Raw genomic sequence first — 27,768 nt, forward strand, 5'->3', positions numbered from 1 at the left:
CAACCATGAGAATATCAGAGCTATTAAAAAAAAGAAAATGGCAGCACAGTGACTCATGTTTTAGTTAGCGCTGCATATTCTCCCTTCTTCCCTCCAGTTGATCAGGTGGTGGATATTAGTGATACTGCTTGTGGTTCGATGTGTTTTGGTTGTACTGTTACTGTAGCTTAGTCTTGTTTTTGTGTTATAACAGGCATTCGTCAAGATGTGACTGGCGCATCTTAGTCTTGGCATAGTAAATGTGTGCAAATTAGACCTGTAAAAAAACTGCAAGCATAGCTAGCCAGAATACATCTTTTAATAGGCAGAGAAAATACTGTTCAGAAAAAAACACAAAAAATAAATGTATTTCATACGTCGATTACCATCGCACAGCATATTAGGAATTACACTAGTACGAAACATTAGCAATTATTTGTGGGTGACCTCCATAGAAAGAGCTAGAGGTCAGATGGATATTGTTACACAGTTGAGAGCATGGCACTGTCCAGGACCCATCTTCACAAAAAGTCTGAGTTGGAGTGCTGATCTAGGATCAGGTCCATGTAATATTGTCCATTATGAGCTGAAAGGCATGACTGATCCGATATCAGCACCTACTCGGGGTAGTCACTAGTTACCACAGCCACAAAGTCATAAACCCAGCCTATTTCTACGTCTCTTCCTGAAATTAGATTTTTATACCTAACCGTAACCACACTGCAAAACTTATGTCTAACCTTGAATTAAGACCAAAAAGCTCATTTTTGTTTTCATTTGTTTTTTTCTCGATATAGACAATCTTGACTGTGGCTGTGCTAACTAGTGGAAACCCGTACTCAGAGACTCTTTGAATACAGGTCCAGATGGTAAAAGCAGAGTATGAAGACCTTTTTGAGGGCGTCTGAAGCGCTTCTCGATTGTCCAAACAATGCGAATGGATCAAGGCAGAGTGTAATGCATGTTAGTGGGAAGATTATAGCGTGGCCTTTTGGCTTTCTCACATGCCTGATTCACACCATAGGGTCAAACTGAACCAAGCCGAGCTGTACAGTACTGGATTGGACTCGTTACGTATCCACCATAGTAGCTGGAACTGTGCTGTAAAGGATAATGAGAAAATATGATATTCAAGCCAGCACAGTACGTTCCGGCCCTGTAGTCGACCCTGTAGTGTGAAACTGTCAGTCAGGCAACAAGCAAGGGGCCTGATGATGATTCTGTGCCGCTGCGCCGGTCCTAGTAAAATACCAAATCAGCAAGCAAGGCTTGTCAAAGTGAATAACGTACGTCAGCAAAAGTGGAACGAATGAGAAGAGGAAAAATGTATCTATCCTCCTTATTCCTGCTTGCAGGCAAAATTTCAAGCAGGAAGCACCAGTGACTAGATTGACAAAATAAAAAGTGGTCAGATGAAGCAGATGCTAAACTACAGGACTGTTTTGCTACCACAGACTGGAACATGTTCCGGGATTCCTCCAATGGCATTGAGGAGTACACCACATCTGTCATTGGCTTCATCAATAAGTGCATTGATGACGTCGTCCCCACAGTGACCGTACGTACATACCCCAACCAGAAACCACGGTTTACAGGCAACATTCGCACTGAGCTAAAGGATAGAACTGCTACTTTCAAGGAGCGGGACTCTAACCCGGAAGTTTATAAGAAATCCCGCTATGCTCGCCGACGAACCATCAAACAGGCAAAGCTTCAATACAGGACTAAGATCGAGTCGTACTACACCGGCTCTGACGCTCGTTCGATGTGGCAGGGCCTGCAAACCATTACAGACTACAAAGGGAAGCACAGCAGAGAGCTTCCCAGTGACACGAGCCAACCGGACGAGATAAACCACTTCTATGCTCACTTCGAGGCAAATAACAGGGCCAGACGGATTACCCGGAAATGTACTGCGAGCATGTGCTGACCAACTAGCAAGTGTCTTCACTGACATTTTCAACCTCCCTGTCCGAGTCTGTAGTACCAACATGTTTTTAGCAGACCATCATAGTGCCTGTGCCAAAGAACACCAAGGTAACCTACCTAAATAACTACCGACCCGTAGCACTCACTTCTGTAGCCATGAAGTGCTTTGAAAGGCTGGTCATGGCTCACATCAACACCATCATCCCAGAAACCCTAGACCCACTCCAATTTGCATACCACCCCAACAGATCCACAGATGATGCAGTCTCTATTGCACTCCACACTGCCCTTTCCCACCTGGACAAAGGGAACACCTATGTGAGAATGCTATTCATTGACCACAGCTCAGCGTTCAACAACATAGTGCCCTCAAAGCTCATCGATAAGCTAAGGACCCTGGGACTAAACACCTCCCTCTGCAACTGGATCCTGAACTTCCTGATGGGCCGCCCCCCAGGTGGTAAGAGTAGGTAATAACACATCCGCCACACTGATCCTCCCCTCAGGTGCCCCTCCTGTACTCCCTGTTCACTCATGACTGCACGGCCAGGCACGACTCTAACAACATCATTAAATTTGACGAATGCACAACAGTGGTAGGCCTGATCACCGACAACAATGAGAAAGTCTATAGGGAGGAGGTCAGAGACCTGGCCGTGTGGTGCCAGGACAACAACCTCTCCCTCAACGTGATTAAGACAAAGGAGATGATGTGGACTACAGGAAAATGAGGACCGAGCACGCCCCCATTCTCATCGACGGGGCTGCAATGGAGCAGGTTGAGAGCTTCAAGTTCCTTGGCGTCCACATCACCAACAAACTAATGTGGTCCAAGCACACCATGACAGTCGTGAAGCGGGCACGAAAAAACCTATTCCCCCTCAGGAGACTGAAAAGATTTGCCATGGATCCTCAGATCCTCAAAAGGTTCTACAGCTGCACCATCGAGAGCATCGCTGCCTGGTATGGCAACTGCTCGGCCTCCGACTGCAAGGCACTACAGAGGGTAGTGCGAACGGCCCAGTACATCACTGGGGCCAATCTCCTGCCATCCAGGACCTCTATACCAGGCGGTGTCAGAGGAAGGCCCTGAAAATTGTCAAAGACTCCAGCCACCCTAGTCATAGACTGTTCTCTCTGCAACCACACAGCAAGCGTTACCGTAGCGCCAAGTCTAGGTCCAAGAGGCTTCTTAACAGCATCTACCCCCAAGCCATAAGACTCCTGAACATGTAGTCAAATGGCTAGCCAGACTATTCACATTGCCCCCCTCCCCTCTCCACACCACTGCCACTCTCTGTTGTCATCTATGCATAGTCACTTTGATTATCTCTACCTACATGTACATACTTCCTCAATTAACCGGTGCCCCTGCACATTGACTCTGTACCTGCACCCCCCCTGTATATATTGTTATTTTTTACTGCTCGTCTTTAATTACTTGTTATTCTTATATATATTTTTTGAAACTGCACTGTTGGTTAGGGGCTCGTAAGTAAGCATTTCACTGTAAGGTCTACACCTGTTGTATTCGGCGCATGTGACTAAGAAAATGTGACTTGTTTTGAAACTGTCAGTCAGGCAACAAGCAGGGTCCTGATGATGATTCTGTGCTGCTGCACCGGTCCTAGTAAAATACCAAATCAGCAAGCAAGGCCTGTCAAAGTGAATAACGTACCAAATGAGAAGAGGTAAAATGTCCCAAGCAGATTTGTTTCCTGAACATAAAAAAATTAAGGGAGAGAGAGCGAGAGAATATGCTTAAACAAACATCTATGAGGGCCTTGGCCCAGAGAGCAGCCTCAGAGCAGAGTGATTAATGTCCCCTGAAGAAGACGAGGGAAGGAAGGCATCTGGGGTCAGCTCCGTTTTGGCAGCTCCCTCTGACTGGAGCTGGGAGGAGTAGGAGGAGCTGGGAGGAGGAGTAGGAGGAGCTGGGAGGAGGAGGAGGAGGAGCTGGGAGGAGGAGGAGAAGAAGAAGTAAATAGAACTCATCCCTTTTTCTTTCCCATGTGAAACACTAGCCTAACCATATCAAAACAGAAAAGCCCCTCGATTGACATGCATCCAACACACCCACACACACACAGTGCACATCTACCAGTACGTACACACACTCGCACATCTCCAAGTCACACACACTGACACACTCTCACAGGAACACTAACATCCAGACGTATACAAAAGCAGACTTCTACAAAAAATCATGCGGAATTCTGGAATGTTTGGATCTTTTTGCTGTGCTGTCCGTCTGACACACACAACGAGCTCCAGGACTCTTAACATTTTAAGTGGAATTATTGAGAACTAGTTTTGATGTGGGTCATCGTGACATTCTTAGGAGCACTCTTCATTTGGGAAAATAAATGAGAGAGAGTCTTCACTTGGCTGAAGGCAGTTAGTTCAGGAGTAGCAGTAGTCTCCTCACATCTCTTCCAGAATTCCCTGTCTGTCCTGACTCTCAATTAGATTTTTTAACAGGCAGATTCAAAGGTTTCATAAGACCTGTTTTTTGTTCACCGTTTCTCTTGAGTACGTGTGAGAGGACATCTAGAAGACTATCTCTCTGTAAAGGGATGTGAGGGAGATATCATTTTTTCCCCCTAGGCTGAACTGATTTTGATTTTAAACAGTTTGGGCATTTAATTGATGATCAATGTAAATGATTTTATACCTCCAAATCACAATATGTTCATTTCAAATGTTAATCATTGTCTGACTCCTCTGTATGTTTCAGTACACTCTTAGGGAATAAAAGGTGCTATCTAGAACCTAAAAGGGTTCTTCGGCAGTTCCCATAGGATAACTTTTTGAAGAACCCTTTTTGGTTCCAGGTAAAAACCTTTTGGTTCCAGTTTTTCTTTTATTTTTGAGATCAATGTAGAACTTTTTACAAAGAGGATTCTACATGGAACCCAAAATAGTTCCACCTGGAACCGGAAAGAGTTCTCCTAAGGGGACAGTCAAAGAACCCTTTTGGATTCCTTTTTTCCATGAGTGCATTGAACAATGATGTCTGGCAGATAAAAAACACCTTGATTAAGTACATAATTATGAAGATTGTTACATAGAATTGTCCCAATCGTTGAGCTCCATCTGCTCCATAAACTAGTCTAATTCACTACAGGGGTAACACCATGGTAATGTCTTAATTCCACAGAAACAAACACAATGGTGTAAACTGAAGAGAATTGGAGTGGTCAACCATGTTCCTGGCAGTGCGAGACACTGATTGGACAGTCCCGACCCGGACCGCATTATGTTTTTTCAGCGCCAGCCAATCAGAGGAGGGCGTGGGACGGCTGGGAGGTTGTGACACGTCAGCGTCACAGGTTCTCATTGCTGTCTTGGTGATGGCACTGGCTGACCAATGGCGGCTCCAGGAAAGGCAGCTCCTCCCCTGAGCCCTGGAGCTTTAGGACTCTACTGCTCAGGTCCACACAGCACTGGAGATAAAGGATGGATAAGGGAGACATCAGATGGGTGACCGTGACCGACTATAGGGTCAAAACATGGTTTAACATCAACTCTACTACAGATAGAGTGCAGTGCCATGGAAACTCCATTCGTTTGCAGAACTGCCATCATCCAACAAAGTGCCATTTTAGACAACAGAGGGTTAATAATGTTATGTAAACCAATATCCTCGGAAAGGTCGCCTCGTCTGCTCCAAATAGCAGTTCAATCGGTCTGCACATGGTGACATTAAAGGGAGACACTGTACTTTTTTCAGTTATGTACTTTTCCATCCAAATGGTTCTCTTGAGGGGCACAACATTAAATATGCCCCAGTGCGCATGCATATGTGATCACAATTCACACAATGGCTCTGAGATGCACTTGAGTCTAGCTCTCTGCTTTCCATTGGGCCTAACAGACTCCACTGAGCTTTGTGTTTTACTTCCAGGTAACCAGAACGGCCCAGGGACCAAACTGAACATTTTGTCTCTGTTCTAACAGTTGTCTTTAACTTTAACTCCAGGCTTCCTCCATCTCCATATATGGGTATCTTTCCTTGCAGGCATACGTGATAATTAAATTAGGATTCACCCTTTTTTCCAAGCCACTGGTCTATTTAAGGAGTATTTTGAAAACTTTTCAGCTATGATTTAAATTGAGTTAAAGTTCCCATCTTGAGTTTTGCCGAGGGAGCAGAATACTGAGACTGGGTGCACTTGGAAGGAAAATTGTCTCCGGTATCGCAGATCCTCCGGGGGTGCTTTTGCGTAATCATAGATCTGGTTTGCAGTGCACCTTTAAAGTCTAATTAGATTCTCTGTGAGAAATGGTCGCAATTAGTCTCGTGCCTAATTCTACTTTCCCTCTCAGACCCTCTACGACAGAATTCTGTTCATGTAATTTCCCCTTCTGTTCTGTTTGTTGACTGTCACATTGTGTTGCCATTTCCTGGGATATCCTGGGGAAAGGGCAGCATTCTAAACCTCCTCAGGGAGATGTGCTGATCTGAAGTCTGTCTTATCTGTCTGCTTTCACCTGCAGCCCTGTCCTCACCAGGAAGCGCCAGCAAGGCAGCCGTAACCCTCAGATAACATAACACAAACCTGTCTGTCTCCATCTCTGTCTTAACCTGGCATTACTTGATGTGTTCTGATAGGAACCGGCATCTTCAATGTGTTACTAAGGTCTCTGCTTAGTCTAATCGCTACAGCTCAATGTCTGCCTCCTTTTTCCCTATGATTATTTTTAGCAGCAGTTTTCGTTATCTGTGAAGTTCAAGTTGGGGGAGATTTAGGGAGGACGGCAGATTCAAAATACTAAAGGCACTCGCACATCTGAGCAAACGTTTTGCAGGTGCATGGCAACAGTTGAGCAAGATGAATGAAAAAGGAAACCGCACACTGCTCTTGATAGTATCACTGATCTTTTATAAGCTTACGTATCGGCCTCACGGCCTTCGTCAGAGCTTCTGTGAGGTTTTTAAAAAATTAGCACCCTTATGTAGACCTGGCCCCACCCACATCCGTTCCACGCATGGAAAGGGGTTGGAGGCGAAAGGAAAAACAAATAAGTGCTACCAAATATAACAATTTGCATATCATAAATATTCAAATAAAGTGTGTAAATAAGACGTAGGATGGCAGATCAAACACAGCATTTACACATTTGCGACACTAATGAGGACTTACTTTGAGTTCTTGCAGAGTCTGAAGACCCAGGCACAGCTCAAACACCTCATCCTCTGTGGGGAGATGGAGAGGAGAGACAAAGAGAGGAAGAGAGAGATAAAGAGGAGAGAGAAGGAGAGACAAAGAGAGGAAGAGAGAGATAAAGAGGAGAGAGAGAAAGAGGAGAGAGGGGAGCAGAATAAGAAACAGTGAATTTCTAACCTGCCGTGTCTCTCGCTGACTGATTAATTAACACTGCATAAATGAGCTCAAAACTAACAGGAATCATCAGCACATCTCCATTCTCCCATCTGCATTGTGTGTGTGTGTGTGTGTGTGTGTGTGTGTGTGTGTGTGTGTGTGTGTGTGTGTGTGTGTGTGTGTGTGTGTGTGTGTGTGTGTGTGTGTGTGTGTGTGTGTGTGTGTGTGTGTGTGTGTGTGTGTGTGTTCAACCATTAAGGTATTAGTCTCTCTCTGCTTGTCTTTGTGATTTGTCCCTGGCTGCTGAATAGGAAAGGTCAGGAGCACATGCTGCATACTGAGTACACTCTCTCACACACACACACACACACGCTGTCACATACACTTTGGCTGCCAAGCACATCTCCAACACCTTTTAAGACCGCTGCCTTTTTAGAGCAAGCATTCAGAAATAACACAGCCAGTAAGCAAATCTATTACCATCTGTTAATGTTACTGTCTGAAACACAGCTTTGTACCTAGGCACTGATTTGTTGGGGGGGGGGGTTACCAAGGGGTTTTGTATTGACATTGGTAAAGGGATGTAATCTTGATGGTGTGGAAAATGGCTTGTGGTCATTGTGAGAGAGCACCCAGACGTTTTGTATTGATCACTGACAGGAACATTACAGTTTAACCCCAGCGATTTATATAATCAAGTTTACTTATCCAATCCATAGCATTATTCGATTCAATGTTGTTTGCCACGCCTTCAGTCCAGATAATGCTGAACAGAATGTATGTTTACGGAGAAAGAAAAACGAAAGTGTTTCTTTGACACTGCCATAACACCTGTATTCCTACCCTGTATGAGTGGATTCTCTCTTGCTTCATTGACAGTCATTACAACTGGCTGCAATGCTGCTTTAAATGTTTATGTGACGTAATATGTGGTCTCCCCTTCCTTACCGGTGACGTGGGCAGAGCACTGGACACTCTGTCTGCCCAGCTGCAGCTGCAGGCCCCTCACAGAGCCCTGGCCCTCTGTCTGCTCACAGGGTGGACCTTCCTGGGTGGGATCCAATCTGGCAACACACAACACGGCCATGGTAGAGGTTATTAGGACGCTACTCTGTTCTGTCTCTCACAGGCCAGTTTGTTGATGCTGATGCAGTCTGATGTTGGTTGTGGTTGTGTGAGTGCCTGTGGAACTCAAATGTGTTTGTTGGCGCTCTGTATTTCGGTGCTAGTTGGCAAACCTGGACCCAGGAGTGTTATGTGATGGGTGTGGTAGAGGTCGAAGGAGAAAGAGAGATAGCGAGGGAGAATAAGGCCTCTCACCCAAGCCTCCTGCAGCAGGAGCTGGAGATGCGGTTGTGTTGACTCCCGGTGTTGATGGAAGCCTTCACCTCAGTGTCGCAGCACTGTGGAAATACAACATAACAACTACTGTGTTAACTGATAGTATAAGTGTATAGTCAACACACTTATACTCCCACAAAGGAGAGAACAGCAGACAGGAACGCGTATATTTATCCTGCAGCTATTGGGAAATATATCTGTTTGATTTATAAAAGGCTTCTCGTCATATGGGTCCCAACAGCTCTGCTGTTGAAAAAAACTGCCAAACTCGACTCGAGTTTTGGTCAAATTTGTGCTAGTAGTCCATTATTAAGCCACATTTCCCAACCAATTACAGGTAGTGTTTAAGACTAGGTGTTTTCTAGGTTTGGCATAGTTGTTTATATGCAATCACGTTTGTATTGATCCTCTGTCTGAGTCAGAGACTATTAGACCATGAAGCCTGTGCTGATGTTGCAGGACTTTGGCTATTCTGCCTCATGGTTAGAGATAATACCAAACCAACCGACTGTTTTAGAAAAAAACACCTATGAAATCATTAGTCTCACTCCAGTGGATGTGTTGACTGTTAGTTCAACCATTAGAGCCAATGACTGTGTTTGTTTTCTGAAAAAGATCTGAGAGATCTTATCTGAGGCCTGTTCATGCTTTTATAATCCTGAATACATTACTAGACAGTGAAATATTAGCCCAATCAGCAGAGCCTGTGGAATATTCTTCAACTAATCAGCGAACCGGTCAGTTCCTGTTTTGAAAATAGTGCTCGTCCAAAACCATTATGCTCAAGGGCAACATCTTCTGTACAAGAGCAACATGATGTTGTCTTCTGAGCCAGAACAGTAAACAACACAACAATACTTCTGAAGTGAGGATCCTGTGTTTCAGCAGGGCTGTCTTCTCCTGGGTGCCTAAAGCATCCTATCTGTCTCACTCCCTGTCATCCTGTGTGTGTGTGTGTGTGTGTGTGTGTGTGTGTGTGTGTGTGTGTGTGTGTGTGTGTGTGTGTGTGTGTGTGTGTGTGTGTTCACCCAGCAGAGCTGCTAACAGCCAGGGTGGTGGTCCTTTATCCTCCTCCACATCTCCCAGTGGTTCTGTCGTAGGGCACTTCATGTCACAATGCTGTGATTCACGGTAAAGGGGAAGCAGACATTGCGGAAGATTCTAATGACTGCAGAGGCCTGGCGGCATGTAGCCTAGTGGTAAGAGCAATGGGCCAGTAACCGAAAGAGCGCCGGTTTGATTCCCCCGAGCCGACGAGGTGACAAATCTGCCGATGTGTCCTTGAGCAAGGCACTTAAACCCATAAATGTAAAATGTTCTATAATGAAGTTTCTGTTGTAAATCTCAAGGCTCCTATTAGAATATTGCATTTAAATGTAACCTTTTTTTAAACTAGGCAAGTCAGTTAGCATATCATACTTCTGCGAGTGGAAGGCAGAACAGGCAATGTTGCTGAAAACACGCAACTCTGGAGGGAGGATTTAAAACATGTTCACACTTCACAGCATATGGTGGATCTGTGTGAGTGAGAACGGAACAAGATGTCACACCCGCCCCCTCTCGATGGAGAGGGAAAGACACCGAGTGGACACATTTTTCATGCTTCCCTGAACACGAGTTAAAAAACACAACCCAGTGACATAACCTCTGTGTCCTTGCTAGGTCAGCAGTACTACCTTGTGGTTTCTGAGACAGTGTACCTAATCTCAAGCCTTCTCTAACATCCACCATGTTTTGAATGAATGGTTCGATTGGTAGATGGATGGAAGGATGAATAAGGGTTGGATGGGTGGATAAATGGATCCTAGATGTATGGATGGATAAAACATCCTGAGAAAAGCATGTTTTCACTTGTCTTTTTCCTGCCATATTATGACTGTGTATCACAGTACATACATCGACTTGGCTTTAGGGTGTTTTTTACCCCCTAGATTAAAGCCCACTAGGACATCAAATCCCATTGCTGTGGCTGAATGTAAAAATGTAGTCCCCGACACACAAAATGGTGATAGTTGAGCTTTCCCTCTTAATCCCTGCAGGCTTCTCACGGCCAGGCTTCTCAGCAGGCCTGCGAACTTACGTTTTTGTTTCTGCCTGAGTGGTGAAAAATTCCTTCCCTTCTGTGAAGTTTAAAAATGGCTCTGGAATTAATGGGTAAATATGGAGCGTGTAACCGCTTTTAAAAACAGAATTAAACAAAGATAAGCTGAGCCCCATGGAATGTTCCCTGGCGAACCACTTACTTCAAACACATACACAGTAGCTGTGTTCGCATACTCAGACGAACCATACTTTTTGTGACGTAAATTGAGGATATAAACTCAGCACAAAAAGAAACGTCCCTTTTTCAGGACCCTGTCTTTCAAAGATCATTCGTAAAAATCCAAATAACTTCACAGATCTTCAATGTAAAGGGTTTAAAACGCTGTTTCCCATGCTTGTTCAATGTACCATAAGCAATTAATGAACCCTCTGGGGTTTGTGATATATGGCCAATATACCATGGCTAAGGGATTTGTCCAGGCACTCCACGTTGCATCGTGCGTAAGAACAGCCCGTAGCCGTGTTATTTTTGCCATATACCACACCCCGTCGGGCCTTATTGCTTAAGTATTCACCTTATTTAAGAACCCGGAAACAAAACAATGTCCGAACGTTCTGTTTTGTGGAGGACTTTCGTTGTGGCGTTCTTGCCGTTTTGTGATCGTTAGCTAGCTAGCTCAAAATGTTGTGGGATCATACCAAGAAAAACCTTTCAAAGTCTAATGGCAAGTCTGTGCCACATCCACGGATTATTCAAGGGTAGGAGGGCGATATGAAAAAATGGCCACATATCACCTATGAAGACATCTTCAAATATTTAGTCTCGTCTCTCGGTGTGGATGAGTCAGAGGTGAGGAGCTACACAAGCACAGATATCAATACCTCCACAGCGGCAGAGTTGGGCGGGTGCTTATTCACTGTCTTGAGGATGACAACCTGGTGTTCCTTAAAGCAGATGTCCAGCCCAGTCAGAGCAAAACACACCATCATTCTGCCTGGATCCTTGTATCATCTGTCGGTAAGGTGGAGACTGCAGGGTGTTCTTGTGTTGCAGGGCAGGAGAAGTCTTGCAGTCATGCAGCTGCAATACTATGGAAGGTAGTTAGCTCGCTGGCTTTTTTTTAATCATAACCCTTTCTATGAATGATATGTTTGACGTTAGCTAGTTACTTAGCTAGCTAATTAATTGGGATGATACCATATCACTGACCAGAACTGATAACGTTAACTATTACAGGAATGGCTCATTGTGTAAGTATATCAGTCTTGTCTCGAATGGCAATGAGGTAGGTACAGAATCCAGGTGAGTTTTACAATCAAATAGAACATTACCAGCATAACCTAAATCTACTAGTTAAAAGGAGACTGTGTAAACTAGTCAGCTGTGAACACCATGTAAGCTAGTGTTCTGTACTGTAATGGACTATTCTAACAGTAGTGTTTTGTTGAAGGTGCAGAATGCTTTGTATGGAGGATTGACAGGGGTGTCCTGTACAGATGAGCAATACCAGTGGAACTCGGGGGACGCAGCGGAATTTCGCTCCAAAAAGGTTGAGCGAGATCTGTTTCAAACGTCACAAACCAAGTGACGAGTTCTCTGACAGCACCACAGCCGCTTCTCCACCTCTACCTCCAACTCCTGCATGCCACTCCCACAACGCACTTAAACGTTTGAAAGGAGCCAATGTTCCAGTGTGGAGCTTTCTACACAAGTGCATCAAAGCTTAACCAAACAGTCATTAGGTTCCAGCAGCAGCCACACAGCTACAACAGCCTTATGGTGAACATGGCATCAACATGCAGTGTCAGAAATGCTTGTCATATTATGACATCTATGTTAAGCTGGAGGAGTGTAAATGTGCCAGCTTGGAGGAGGTCACTAAAGCACAGAGTGCCTCCCATGCATTGTATGACGCGCGTTAGCTTTGGATCACTGCTAGCTCAGCAAAGAAGGTTCCTGTGCGCACCTCAACAAATCCCGACTTCGTTGTGCGGGAGAATCTCTTCCCCCGGGTTCAGCAACTACATATAGCAAAGAGAACGAGCAGGTGGCCTACACATGGATGGAGAGCTGAGGGTTTAGTCTGGAGAGTGGAGGCACAATAGTGAGTGTCAAGGAGCCATGTTTTTTTTCTGCAAGCCCAGATGGAGTGTTTAAACTCTCAAGAACTATTAGAAATCAAATGTCCCCTTCTGATTAAGAAGTGTGAGTCTCTGACTGAAATGTTCTCTGGCAAACTCACCGATGTGAAGCTGGTGCATGGGGTTACTCAACCTAATGGAGCCCGTGGGTACTACATGCAGGTGCAAATGGGCATGTTCTGCACAGGACTGGAGAGATGTGCTAGCAGTTGATGTTATTCTTCAATAACACAGACCCCAAAGCAAATCAGGGGGAGAAAAATATATTTATTTAAAGAGAACAAATCATAGTTGAAAGTAGATGGTAGATGTTTATTCTTCCCTGTCCTCAATGTTTCTCCTCTGAACAAAGAGACTGGATGGAGTTTATAACCCAACCCTAGCCCGTGGTTGACCAATTAGAATGTCTTGCAATAAAACTGGGCCAATGGCCAAATAACAAATATCCTGTTTCAGGCTCAATGTTTAGACAATTCGGACCAATGAGAACATGCCACATGGAGCTATGAGTCCCAGACTGAAATTCCTCCCGTGTCCCTGACCCATTAATCTTCAGTTTCCCATTACAGAAAAACAACTATTTCCATTGATAATTAATTCCCTCTTGACCTTTAGTCCTCTGAGTTGTGTATTTATCTTTGAATACTCGTACGGATGCAAACTGCTTGTCTGGGCTCCATCCGAGCAGGTTGTTATTGATGTGCCTTTTGATGTGAGGTTCTGTGCTGATCTTATCCCTAAACTAAAGACATTCTATTTCACACACATGCTGCCAAGGATAGTAGATGAGTTCCAGTCAGGCAGACTAACCCTGTGCTCCAAATATGTTCATCTATGTGGTATCTAGGGGTCTTATACTTCTCTGTTTTTAAATGGTTCATATATTTTGTGTCTTGTAAAGCTCTGTCAGCTCTACCTTATTATCTAAGCATAACTCTTGGTGTTTTTGCACATTTACCTGATTTTATATTTGCATAATTCTTGTTTTTTTTATATCTTGCCTTGTACAGCTCTCTTCATACTTGTTTATCTAATGCCTACGGATAATGATTTATGAATGTTTTTATTGGCCCTTGTATAACTCTCTTTTCATATGGCACTTTATGAATTTATCTCAGCATATCATAATTCATCTTGCACTTGGCAAATGATGGTGTTAATAAAACCACTATGAAATTCAACTTTGTTGACATTTTCTTTGATACTTAACATTTTGAAATGAAGGACGAGGAGGCATGTCTAAAGGTTTCAAATGTGTTTTCAGTTTGATTCTGGGTTTGGTTTTCAAGGGCACAAATTAAGAAAGCTTTGCACAGTTATCATCGAGGCAACGGGTGGCTGCTTTGAAGAATCTAAAATACAAAATATATTTTTAATTGTTTAATAGTTTTTTTGTTTACTTCATGATTCCACATGTGTTACTTCGTAGTTTTGATGTCTTCACTATTATTCTACAATGTATAAAATAGTAAAAATACAGAAAAGGCCATGAATGAGAAGGTGTGTCCAAACTTTTGACTGGTATGTGTTTACACCCCTTTGCTATGACACTCCAAATTGAGCTCAGGTGCATCCAATTTCCTTGTATTATCCTTGATGAAGTCCACCTGTGGCCAATTCAATTGTTTGGACATGATATAGAAAGAAACACACCTGTCTATATACAGTAAGGTCCCACAGTTGACAGTGCATGTTCGAGCATAAACTATAACATGCAGTCCAAGGAAATGTCTGTAGATCTCTGTGATATAAATATGAGGAAGGTATAAAGTGTTCAACGTTTCCAAGAGCACAGGAGTCTCCAGCATTGGGAAACTGAAAAAAATATGGAACTACCCATACTCGGCCAAGAACCCAATGACCACTCTGACAGAATTACATAGTTCCCTTGACTGAGAAGGGAAAACCTGCCAGAAGGATAACAGTCTCTACAGCACTTTACCAATCTAGGCTTCATGGGAGAGTGGCTAAGCGGAAGCCACTCCTAAGAAAAAGGCACATGACAGCAGGCAAATCCTTGATGAGAACCTGGCTCATAGTGCAAAGGACCTTAGACTGGGGTTAAGATTTACGTTCCAACAGGACAATGACCCCAAGTGTAACGGATGTGAAACGGCTAGCTTAGTTAGCGGTGCGCGCTAAATAGCGTTTCAATTGGTTACGTCACTTGCTCTGAGACCTTGAAGTAGTAGTTCCCCTTGCTCTGCAAGGGCCGCGGCTTTTGTGGAGCGATGGGTAACGATGCTTCGAGGGTGACTGTTGTCGATGTGTGCAGAGGGTCCCTGGTTCGCGCCCGGGTATGGGCGAGGGGACGGACGTAAAGTTATTCTGTTACACAAGCATGGATCCAAAGCAACGCTGGAATGGCTTCAGAACAAGAATGGGAAAGTCCTTGAGTGGCCCAGCCAAAGCCCATACTTGAATACCATTGAAAGTCTGTGAAAAGACCTGAAGATTGCTGTTCACTGCTGCTCCCCATTTAACTTAACAGACCTTGGGAAAATCTGCATACCCAAATCCAGATGTGCAAAGCTGATAGACATACAGTTGAAGTTGGAAGTTTACATACACTTTGAGTCATTAAAACTCGTTTCAAGTATACTTCACTGTGTCACATTTCCAGTGGGTCAGAAGTTTACATTCACTAAGTTGACTGTGCATTTAAACAGCTTGGAAAATTCCAGAAAATAATGTCATGGCTTTAGAAGCTTCTTATATCATTTGAGTCAATTGGAGGTGTACCTTTGGATGTATTTCAAGGCCTACCTTCAAACGCAGTGCCTCTTTTCTTGACATCATGGGAAAATCAAAAGAAATCAGCCAAGACCTCAGAAAAAGAATTATAGACCTCCACAAGTCTTGTTCATCCTTGGGAGCAATTTTCAAACGCCTGAAGGTACCACGTTCATCTGTACAAACAATAGTACGCAAGTATAAACACCATGGGACCACGCAGCCGTCATACCGCTCAGGAAGGAGACGCATTCTGTCTCCTAGAGATTAATGTACTTTGGTCCAAAAAGTGCAAATCAATCCCAGAACAACAGCAAAGAAACTTGTGAAGATGCTGGAGGAAACCGGTACAAAAGTATCAATATCCACAGTAAAACGAGTCCTCTATGTCGACATAACCTGAAAGGCCGCTTAGCAAGGAAGAAGCCACTGCTACAAAACCGCCATAAAAAAGCCAGACTACGGTTTGCAACTGCACACGGGGACAAAGATCGTACTTTTTGGAGAAATGTCCTCTGGTCTGATGAAACAAAAATAGAAATGTTTGGCCATAATGACCATCGTTATGTTTGTAGGAAGAAGGGGGATGCTTGCACGCTGAAGAACACCATCCCAACCATGAAGCGCGGTCATGTTGTGGGGGTGCTTTGCTGCAGAAGGGACTGGTGCACCTCATAAAATAGATGGCATCATGAGGCAGGGAAATTATGTAGATATATTGAAGCAACATCTCAAGACATCAGTCAGGAAGTTAAAGCTTGGTCGCAAATGGGTCATCCAAGTGGACAATGACCCGAAGCATACTTCCAAAGTTGTGGCAAATTGGCTTAAGGAAAACAACCTCAAGGTATTTGAGTGGCCATCACAACACCCTGACCTCAATTGTTTTTACTATTATTCTGACATGTCACATTCTTAAAATAAAGTGGTGATCCTAACTGACCTAAGACAGGGAATTTTTAATATAATTAAATGTCAGAAATTGTGAAAAACTGAGTTTAAATGTATTTGACTAAGGTGTACGCAAACTTCCGACTTCAACTGTACCTAAGACGACTCAAAGCTGTAATCGCCGCCAAAGGTGCATTTGCAAAGTATTAACTCTGGTGTGAATACTTGTGAAAATTAGATATTTCTGTATTTGATTTTAAATACATTTGCAAACATTTCCCCCAAAAATGTAACTTTGTCATTATGCGGTATTGTGTGTAAATGGGTGCAATTTATTTTTTATTGTAGTTAATCCATTTTGAATTCTGACTTTAACAACAAAATGTGGAATAAGTCAAGAATGAATACTTTCTGAAGGCACTGTATGTGTATGAGTTCATCAACATCTATCCCAAACCACATTGATTTGTTGGAACCTGCTTCAGGCAGGTATGATTCAGAAAGCCAGTCAGTTAAAATGCTACACAACACTACCTTGAGATGACAGCCAGAAATGATGCAAGTGAGTGGGTGTTTTTTTTTGTGTGTGGCAGTCATCATTGTTCTATAGAGTGACTCAGGTGAGGTGATCTGGAGGAGGGAAAGAACACAGTAGTCTCTGCCGCCCGCCCACCCACCCCCCAAGGTCAAACTCCTTTATTTGGGGGTATATTTCCGTACCTCTCAGTGGAGTTGATGCCTGGTTAGTCTCGTGTATGTAGGTGTTGTTTCATCAGTCTGAGCCTGTGTTCCAGACAATCGATACTTGTGGGTGGGTGCAGTATGGTGTTTTAAAGTTAGTCCAATTATTACGTTGCAGTAGGTGGGTTGTCAGTGGGTTGTCTGCAGAAATAATATAGCCTGAACATACTGAGTCAGAAATGACTTGGGATGGTACGTTTGCTCATGTTCAATAATAACATCTTTAATGACTGCTATTCATTCACTGAAAAGAATGATGCTGCCAGTGAACTCAATGCATTTGCATTGCTGGTTTGTCTTCCCCTCTTGCCTATAGATTGATTCCACCAATGTTGTTCGTATGATTATCTTATGATGTTAGTATGATGGGGTCTTCAGCTGTGTGTTGACTTCATTATGAGTCTGTTGCTGATCCTGCATGTGGAGGAGTCACTGTTACAGTATGTTACATTAGCTCTTCATTTAGCCACAGACACAGTGTGACGAGAGTGTCTGAGGGGTGCAGAGGGTCGATATGGGGACTCTACAAACCATAGAATCAAAGCCATTTAGAATTAACGAGACCGGGCTCAGTGGAATACAATGAGGGAATGAATCATCTGGATAAATGATGAGTCACTGTGGTCTCTCTGAGTGCTTCTCTCTCCTCCTATCCCTTTATCTCCCCCTTTCACTCCTCTTTTATCTTCATATGGAGTGGAACTGAATGGTATTTGAGATTTCATTTAGGTTAATAAAAAAAAAACATGCCGCAGAAATGAATGAAGGATGGGTGTTCAAGCGTACCTTGCACTGGACCAGCAGGGTAGTGAGAGGCCTCTCCTTCCTCCCCTCCTCTGTTTTATCATTCCCCGCCGTGCTGCTTGTCTTCCCCCCGGCCTCGCTGCTGTCCTCCTCCTCGTCCGACCTCGTCTCTAGGCTCCTCTCGCTCTCCTCCGTGGAGTCGTCAGCCGTGCTCTCGCTCTTCTCCTCTGCGTCGCCGGCGCCCCCCTCCTTGCTGTCGACCAGGGGCGAGGGTCTCCCCACGCGGGCCTCGCCCCGCAGCTGTGTGATGTTTCCCGCCATGAGGCGGCGCTGCACGATGCTGTGGGGCTGCTGTAACCAGGAGACAGGGCAGGTAGAGGGATGTCAGACACCATTTTCAGTGGAGTCAGAAAAAAGCTATGCATTTAGGGCTGGGTTAAGCCTGGGTTAAGCCTAGTCCTGAACTAGATTAGATTAGAGAGTTTATAGTCACATGTATAGGCTGGAAGATGTAATTACAGGGTACAGTGAAATGATTGCCCTCCGAGCTCCAACAATGCTGGACAAAGAGAAAAAAAATTATAGAAATCGATAATAAAATAATAATAAATACACATTACAACTGTGGCAATGATAAGTGTCCATTGGGGGGGGGCAGGGTGACTCAAAATGATGTCACTAGAGAATCTCCATTGAAAGTGCTTTTTAGTCTTGGACGAGGCTTAATCTGTGTCTGTGGATGGAGGATGTCAGTGGTTTCAGATATAACTGCTGCTGAAAAACGGTGCTGCTACTGACGGGATGGAAACATCCATTCTCTCTATGCCAGAGGCACATCGTTAGCTGTAAATAGCGTGTGTGCACGCTTATGTGTGGGTAGGCGCGCCTCCAATCTGTGTTATCTGCACTGTGCATGTCTGTACAGTATGTAGCCTACAAAACAGTTGTTCAGCTTGTATCACACAGTTTCTGGTCTCAAATCTCACCTTTGGGTGAGGTGTTGAAGGTTTCAGGTAATGACCACAACATCAGAGCATATCAGAGCCAAGCCGAACTGTCTGTCAGTCTCCTCCTGGGCTCATTTCACCCTGTGCTCCAACTCTCCCTGTCAGCCCGTCAAAGTGATGATTGGTCGGTGCTCTCACACTGGCTCACACAATATATCGTATCAGGCCTCTGTATACCTCTGTGGGTAGGCGTTCTATTGATCAGGGAGGAAGTACTCTCTGGAGGGGCCAGTTTTGCTAAGAGCTTCTCTGTTATAGGGCTTATTGACACTGTAAACAGGCAGATATGCACTCTCTCTCTCCCTCTCATATTTAGCTCTCTCTCTCTCTCACACACACACACACACTCTCACACGCACACAGAAGCAAGTCTGCGTATGTGTGATAACCTATTCATTTGACCTTGTTCATGTGGTTAACAAAAACAAGAAGCTTGTTTGCTCTGACTTTTCTGAGACATTTAGTGGGTATACTGTATATAGTGAACTCCAGAAGTATTGGGATAGTGGCTTTGTTGTTGTTGTTTTGACTCTGTACTCCAGCACTTTGGATTTGAAATGATACAATGACTATGAGGTGAAAATACAGACTGTCATCTTTAATTTGAGGATATTTTCATCCATATTGGGTGAATCGTTTTGGAAATGACAGCCCTTTTTGTACATAGTCCCCCCATTTTAGGGGACCTAAAGTATTGGGATAATTCACTGATGTGTATTAAAGTAGTCAAAAGGTTAGTATTTTGTCCCATATTCCCGGCACGCGATGATTACATCAAGCTTGTGACTCTACAAACTTGTTGGATGCATTTGCTGGTTGTTTTGGTTGCGTTTCAGATTATTTTGTGCCCAAAATAAACGATTGTGTCATTTTGGAGTCACTTTTATTGTAAATAAGAATAGAATATGTTTCTAAACACTTTCTACATTAATGTGGATGATACCATGATTACGGATAGTCCTGACTGAATCATGAATAATTATGAGTGAGAAAGTTTGACTCATAAATATCATACCCCAAGACATGCTAACAATTACAATAACAGCATTTTTTGGGGGTGTATGATATTTGTGCATCTATAACTTTCTCATCATTATTCACGATTCATTTCAAAATCTCTTAAGTGATGGCTACTGTAAAGTCAGCTAAATTGCATTAGGAGAGGAGGCTCAAATGAAGAACCTACATCTGTAGGTGGGTTCTGCTGCTGGTACTGTGGGAGTCTGCAGTTTCTCTAAAGGCTCTGTGTCACACCGGAAGTGTCTGGGGAGAGTTTACACAGACGTGACCCTTGACCTCCTCAGCACCTTTCAGTAGACGTGCAGGTGTCCGTTGTGTATACAGCCTTGAGTCTGTAGTCTAGTGCCTCCTCTAAAAGATACTATTACTGAGAGCAGCTGCAGGACATCACAGCACAAACAGACTCATTACTATGTTGTGATACAATGCCACCTCTGATAGAGTTATTTTATTAGTTCAATAACAAATCATGTTATTTCACATTTCCTCCGTATGTTCGTGTTAATAGAAAACCTTCGTACCTTGTATCCTTTCTCTGCACATAAATGAAGTATTACATGGCCCACTCCTGTAATCATTGTATTGTATTGCACCCAGATACGAAGAGCACAAATCCCCAGAGGGTTGACTGTCCAAATACTGCGATTGTGCAATCATACCCAATAGCCTGAGGAACAGATGGAGCCAGACGGAGAGGAAGCAGGAGGATAAATGCCACGCTGCTATTTTGTCCCATTCTTTTCTCAGCTGATTGTATTGTTTTCATCATCATTTCATCCTTGTTTTGTATTGTGCAACGTGCAGGGCTAATTTACCATTCTCTACACGGGGCTGGAAGCTGCAGCTTGTTCTGCCTGTTTACAATATAAATGAAGATAAGAGGGGAGAATTATAGGAGGGTAGAGAGAGGGAGACAATGAATGAGAGAGAGAAAGAGAGGATAAGAGGGATAGAGAGATCCCAGTAGATCCTGGCTATAATATTGTCCTCTCATGCACTCCCGTGTGTTTGTGTGTATGTGTGTATATACACTGTGTTTATAATGGCTTTCCTCCTGCTCCACAACACTGGTTGACATCTGTCTCTCAGTAACACACCCTGTCATCCTAGAGGTCACCTAGGGATCACACTGTATTCCTCTCCCAGTCCAGTCATCCCTTTACCCCCCCCCACATCTCCTACCATTTTGCCTCCATTTCTCCCCTCCTTCACTGTTGTCTGCCAGTGCGAAGGCAAAGGTATATTGTTGCTGTTGCTACCTCATAGTCCAGCCAAGGTTTGTGGATACGGGAACCGACTGGGTAAGATGTGAGGGTTATTCAATCACTCTCGGAGGACATGGAACTTGTAAAAATCCTTCTGTATTGTTCCAAAGCAACTAGTTTGGGCATTACACAATTGATCTGGGTACTTTAGAAGCTACCAGACTGTAGAATTGTCCTCCCAACCCAGCCTCAGTTCTAGCTGATCATGTAGTTGCTAGGCTGAGCTGTGTTAGTCAGCTCTGACACAAGCTGTGAAGAAGGCCTCTCCACAGGAGCCTGCGGCAGAATAGTCTTTTCACAATGAGCAGCTCGACGTCCGCTCCACACCACTCCCTATCAATCAACAGGGTCACTTGGACCGGGCCTGAATCATACTCACCCCCTTCTGGTCCTGGAGCGAAGTGGACAGTGTTTTCTGACTCTGTCATATCTGACAAGCGTTCAAATCAAGCCCCATGTGGTTCCTTTGACCTCACACTCACCTTCCCTGCTATCAACACCCATAGAGACGGGTTTTATCTCGATGTCCGCAGCCCTCTATGAAAGATGTCATTGGAAAACCAGCAGTGTGTCATTCTCGTTTGACCCCCACCATTCAGCCTTCTATCTTCCATCAGCACCAGTGTTGTTGAAGACAACACAGAAAAAGGTGTAATTTCAGCAAAGTTCTCATTTACATTTCTCAAAGCTTGCAGGATCAGATCATTTATGATCTAAATCCGACAATGATTAAGGGTACTTCAACACGTATCCCCCCACTCCTTCCTGCTGTAATGAACAGCATGTGTATGGAAACACACACAGGGAGATAGATAATGAACCCAGTGGTTGTGAACTGCCATACAGTATGTTTCCTGGCCTTTTTATAAAGTTCAAATGCAATTCACTGTTCTAGCGCTCCGCTTTGGCGGATGTGCTTAGTCTTTTGTCTGGTTTCAGGGACAGGGATGAAAGTGGCTGTAAAATAACCCGTCTGGAGACAAAGATTATAATAATGTCTGATGTTGCATCTGTCTGGCCTCTTTTCTATCCATGACATCCTCAGAGACAAGATAGAGTGCTCAAGTAAGCAGTATGATTTCAGGGCTTTTGCAACAACAACAAAATAATATATTGACCGAATGCCGCGAATGAACGTTGATTATCTATTCAGTTTCAGCCGTCACAGTGGACACGTTCATCACTTTTGTGCCAACCGTCAAATGGCAAAAGCATAAGTACATGTAAAACTGTCTCGTTTTGCCAAATAGCTCATACAAGGCTTTTATTTGATTTGTCACACTAAATATGGAGTTATCCCTATTGAATCCCCCCTGGGATAACCTTTATGGCTGTAAATGCATGCTGATGGGTGGTAGTCTTTATTGGCTAAGTGGTTCACTTGGAATTGGCGTCCCTGCTATGACTCAGGCTCATCTTTGTCTGCATCCATCAGCGTTCGTTGGCTGATATCATGATTAGCCTTCATTCATTTCAGCCAACAGAGATGATGACTGGATGAATCTTAAATAGTGATTTGTGGTGGTTGGTCCAGACATGGTCACAATGGCTGTAATTAAAGAGGAAAAACAAACTGGGATGTTTATAGAATATCAATCATCAATGACCCTGTCCTTTCCTGTCTGTCATATTCTAGCATTCCATCTAGCATCTTTTCAAGCCCTCCTCAAACACACATACACATATATACACACACACTGTTCCTCTGTGTTCTTAATACATATTGCAGACTGCTGATTCTGCTGCTGAGTGTCCTGCAGTGACCTCCCTCAGAACATGTCCACAGTGTTCCAGTTCAAACCGGTCACTATGATGCTCACTCTTTCTCTCTCTCTCTCCCTCCCTTTTCTCATGGCATGTCCTCTTTCCTCTTTTCTTCTCTCACTCTCTCTCACTCTCTGAGAGATTAGAGCCTAATTGCCGTGTGGGCTAATTATCTGACTGCAACAGGCTCCTCTCTCTGTCATGGCTGAAGTCACATGACTCTGCTAATGCCTGCTTTCCCATTCGGATCAAGGTCCCCAGCCGCTGGCTTCCTGTCATACAAACCATCAGGGTGTAGCCAGCAACACATCTGCTCTCTCTCTCATCTCACTCTCTTTCTACTGTCGATCTCTCCCTCTGCCATCCCCTCGGTCTCTGTGCTGGTCTGTTTCACCCAGGTATTTTTAGCCGGCTGTCTGCCTGCGGAGCGCGGACCAGCTCTGGGTGAACTAACGCTGCCGCCCATCAAAGCTTCTGGCAACTGGCAGCGAGAGTGGATGAGAGAGAGCGGGGAGGGTGAGAGAGTGCAGAGAAGAGAGAGAGAAACAGATAGAGAGAGGGTGGAGGGATAGAGAGAAGGGTCCTCACCTCCGCTCTCGTCAGCCAGGCTAATTGGCTCAGTGCTGGGTTCTAATGGTAATCACTAGAACCTTCCTGAGATGTCTCCTGAATCAATTCGCCATGGCCCTCCACAGTCAGAGTTAGGGCACTTATCTCAAACTTCTTAGTGAAATGTCAAGGGATCCCATTGAGTGAGTGAAGGTGCCATGTCGCCGCCTGGGAGAGAACTCGGTCTAATGTTGTCGTCCTTGGATGTTATAAACAATTTAATGAGATAATTACCACCAATTAAATCCAAGCCCAGACACTTCCACTTGATGTGGAGAAGGATATGCCCTGCTGGGTTTGTTTGCCTGGTGCTGTAATGCACTCCTCTGAACTTCATGCTGCAGTGAGGTGATGAGAAGAGAAGGTGCTCTACATTCTGCTCCACACTGGAGCATGCGGACGCTGCAGCCAGGCTCCGACCTGATAGAGACACCTGGAGCCTCCCATTTAGACAAGCCTCACTGGGTCTGTCTGGAAAGAGGATACACAGATACACTCACACAGCTTATTCACACACACAAAGTTAAAAAGAGTGGGAGGCAGAGCAGATGGAGGGATATAACTGAGGAGTGGCGAGAGGGATGCTGCTTCCTCTCTTCCTCACTGTTTTTCTAGAACTCATGGCTTTCTGATATAAATAACACTTGTGCTAAAAGGGGCCACAGTCTACCACTTCCCCTCTTGTCCCCACCCTCCTCCACTCTGCTTTTCCCTTCCCTCGCTCTTGCGATTGAATGGTGGGTTGTCTTTGCCCTTTTCATGATCACTACTCCCTGGCTCTGATCTAGGATGAGGGAGGGATGGAGGGAGAGAGGGAGAGAGGGAGAGAGAAAACACATTCACTCTTATATAACTGGCCCTTTACTGTTAAATGATGTACTGGCTCAGTTGAAGTGGAGGGGCAAACCAGGCTACATCTAAAGAAGCCCTGCGTGGTTCAATTTGTGCTTTTACACCAGGTTTAGTTCTATTTTAATGACTTGAGAATGATAATGAGGACAAATGTCTTCATCCTTCCTTAATAGTGGAAGGAACCCATGAGACTGAGATATGAACACTATTTCAGAATGACAGACAGACACACATATGTGGTCGGCAGGGTAGCCTAGTGGTTAGAGCGTGGGATCAGTAACCGAAAGGTTGCCAGGTCGAATCCTCGAGCTGACAAGGTACAAATCTGTCGTTCTGTCCCTGCACAAGGCAGTTAACCCACTGTTCCTAGGACGTCATTGTAAATAAGAATTTGTTCTTAACTGACAATGCAAAGTTAAATAAATAAAAAATATACACACATACTGCCTGTCTATTCAGCTGTGAGGTGACATCACTACTCTGTTGGTGCCCATCAGCTGGCTTCTGTTTTATCTCAGAGTAGCCCCACGCACCTTAGGGAAACTCCTGCTGCTTTTCTACAATTCACTTTAGCCATGTCTCCACCCGGAGCGTGATTGCTTTTGACAGTCAGTACGGAGAGCGAGGCACGGCGGGGGAGCTGTAACAATGGCTGCCTCTCTGGCGTTCTGCCGTCCAGGCTCCAAGGCCATTACAATGCGAAGCAGGGCCGTGAGATGACATGCAAATCATTCTGTAACCCCTGGGGCCTGTTTCCTCCATCGAATGGGGTTTCTAGCAAACGAGGTATGAATCAGAGCGAGTTCTTTTCTCTTTCCTATGAGCAGATAATTGGTATTAGCATAAGAGGGATTTATCCCAGTAGCGTCGTTGAATTAAATACTGCCGTTCAGCAGATGTGGTCTGCATGCTGGAGGTGATGCAGAAAAGATTCAGCTCTGACTGCATTACATCGTGACAAAATGCCATAAAGTTAAACATGTGACTGTAAATATACACTGAAGAGCCTGAGTGTGTCAGTGGCATCATCCTCTCTTGTTGTCACCCTTGTAATCAAATATTCCCCTGCGTATTTGCTTGTTTTGTATTCAGAATAATGGAGACACTCGTTTACAAGTCAGACACCATGGGTGAATCCCAAATGGCACCTGATTTCCTACTGTATATAGTGCACTACTTTGAACCAGAGCCTTATGTGTATAGGGCATAGGGGTGCATTTAGGATACAGAAGATGGTTGCCTTGAGGTTCTCTCACTGCATAGGGATTTCATATTTTCTCAAGAGTGTGAATAGAATCCACAGCACCAGACAGGCTCCAACAAATATTTAATTTCGCTCTAAATAACAGCTTGTTATCCTCCCACAATGCTCGTGTGAGAGAATTCAACTCTGAGAGCAAAGGGAAATAGATTTAGATATAACGTGAGAGGGTTTGAGAGAGATGGAAGTTTGTCGTGGAGATGCTGCTGCCTTCTGCGAAAGATGTCTTTAAATACACAGTGTAATCACACACACACAGACACACACACACACACACACACACAGTGTAAACACACGCACACACACACAGCACACTTCTGATGCTCTCCGCTCCAGTCATTCTGGAGATTCTTGGAGTGCGTTCTGGGAATTTGGGAGGCAGCCATCTAATCAAGACTGTGTCAGGAGTTGACAGTGGGGCAACGAAGCCATTATCACAGGAAGCCCTTGTGTCCATAGAGGAGGACTGGGAGAGAGAGAGGACTGATTGAGCAGGAAGTGGAAGGATGTTGGGGGACGGGCGGACACTTCCTAACAGGGACTGTCGCTCTGTCTTACAGTGTGTTCTGTCACTGTGTCATGCATTGATTAGAAGAATGTGGCTGCGTGGGTGGCTGTGTGGGTGTGCGCCTACATCTTAATCTAACTTGCCTCGCTCTGTTTGTTCTGTCCCTCTGGCCTCATAGCTCGTGTACTGATGGAAGGAGACGTGTGACAACCACACTGTGTCTCTGAGGCTCCATGTTCTCTGACGGGGTTTGACAGGCAGTCCTCTCGTCTACTGTACTGAGTCTCTTACATGGCCTACCGTCTTCTCTTGACACCTCGTCAGATCATGGAAATTGCAGTTGATGTTGCAGCGATAACAGTGAACGGTAGATCCATGATAAGCAGCTGGTGGCAAACAGAGGACAGCCTCTTCAACTAACTATCCAAATAAGCTTATTTCAACATCTTCTATCTGCCAAGTGTCATCCAAAATGCATTTTGCCACCATTAGCCACCATTTAGCCACCACCACTAAGAGTCAAAGTGACACAATACAAGCAATAGAGTGTGATCTAATGGGACTTTCAGACAGCCACTGACCAGGGTTGTATTCATTAGTAAAGACTAACAGGGAGGGACTATTTGAACTTGTTCAATAAGAGCAGGGCACACTGTAGTAAAGCATTCTACAACAGAAAACAGACGTTTTTCCTTGCAAAACATGTTGCTACAGTGTGCATTAATAGATACAACTCATGTAAGTGACAGTGCCACCAATAACAGAATAAGAATCGCCCAATGGGACATTGACAGCCACTCACCAGATCTTTGGAGGTGCCCAGTCTCTTGAGCCCATCCAGGGGCAGCAGGTCGGCTGAGTCTTTGTGTGTGAACTGGGTGGCCTGCTTCAGACGCCTCTGCTGGCCCAGGATGGCTTTATCCCGGATAGCCAGATCACCCTTCTTCGACTCACTCATGGTCAGTCAGTCAACCAGTCAGTCAGTGCAGTACAGCTAGCTAGAGTGTAGAGCAGAGCTGCTCAGTTCAGCGTACCTCTGTCTGATGTAGCCTGGTTTGGAACAGCAGGAACAGCAGGAACAGCAGGAACAGCAGTAGCAACACAGAAGGGTATGAGTGTTGAAGGCAGAGCAGCACAGCCCAGTGCCCTGTACTGTAAAGTCTCTCCTTTTCACTTCCAAGAGCTAGATCGCAGAGAGGAGATGATACTGTTGATTACTCCTGTTCTAGTTGGTCTCTTCCAGAACAAATGTCTTCCCTCACCTTTACCGTGTCCGTCTTCAAACTGTTCCACCTTCAAAATGTGACCTCCCTCTCTGTGAGGTTGTTTTGAGGTGCTAGTCCTTGGCATCTATTTGTGTTCTGTGTTGCTGTCAGTGTCCAGAAATGATTAGTGTGCTGATGGTCCTGTTATGTAGACATGTCTCTCTTCAGGCTGGGCTGTGTGTGTCCTCCTCTGCCAGTGGAGTCTGTCCTTGCAGCGCTGCAGGAGCAAACTGTGCCCCTCTCTTTCTCTGCGCTCTCTCTCTCTCTCTCTCTCTCTGCTCTCGCTCTCTCTGTGCTCTCTCTCTCGCTCTCTCTCTCTCCTCTCTCTCTCTGCTCGCTCTCTCTCT

At 44.6% G+C, this 27,768-nt stretch overlaps 2 protein-coding genes across 3 annotated transcripts in view; one reads left to right on the top strand and one right to left on the bottom strand.

The window, feature by feature from the left end:
* The window catches only part of LOC118370804 (KICSTOR complex protein ITFG2-like), a 34,248-nt gene extending 20,306 nt beyond the window's left edge, over nucleotides 1–13,942 (top strand). The window contains exon 5 of one of the 2 annotated variants that reach the window (XM_052460368.1): nucleotides 12,071–13,942. In XM_052460368.1, coding sequence (XP_052316328.1) covers nucleotides 12,071–12,120 — 50 coding nt within the window. In that variant the 3' untranslated portion in view covers nucleotides 12,121–13,942. The remainder of the gene's footprint in view (nucleotides 1–12,070) is intronic. The other variant, XM_052460369.1, reaches the window with a different exon arrangement.
* LOC127906821 (nuclear receptor-interacting protein 2-like) lies at nucleotides 281–27,768 on the bottom strand. The gene is made up of 6 exons (XM_052460367.1): nucleotides 26,959–27,768; nucleotides 17,913–18,221; nucleotides 8,556–8,638; nucleotides 8,184–8,299; nucleotides 7,056–7,108; nucleotides 281–5,354 (listed from the first exon to the last, which is right to left on the bottom strand). Exons 1-6 carry the CDS (start codon nucleotides 27,112–27,114, stop codon nucleotides 5,235–5,237), a joined length of 837 nt encoding a protein of 278 aa, XP_052316327.1. The 5' UTR covers nucleotides 27,115–27,768; the 3' UTR covers nucleotides 281–5,234.

The sequence above is a fragment of the Oncorhynchus keta genome, chromosome 13, assembly GCF_023373465.1.
Source record: "Oncorhynchus keta strain PuntledgeMale-10-30-2019 chromosome 13, Oket_V2, whole genome shotgun sequence".
Classification (NCBI taxonomy): domain Eukaryota; kingdom Metazoa; phylum Chordata; class Actinopteri; order Salmoniformes; family Salmonidae; genus Oncorhynchus; species Oncorhynchus keta.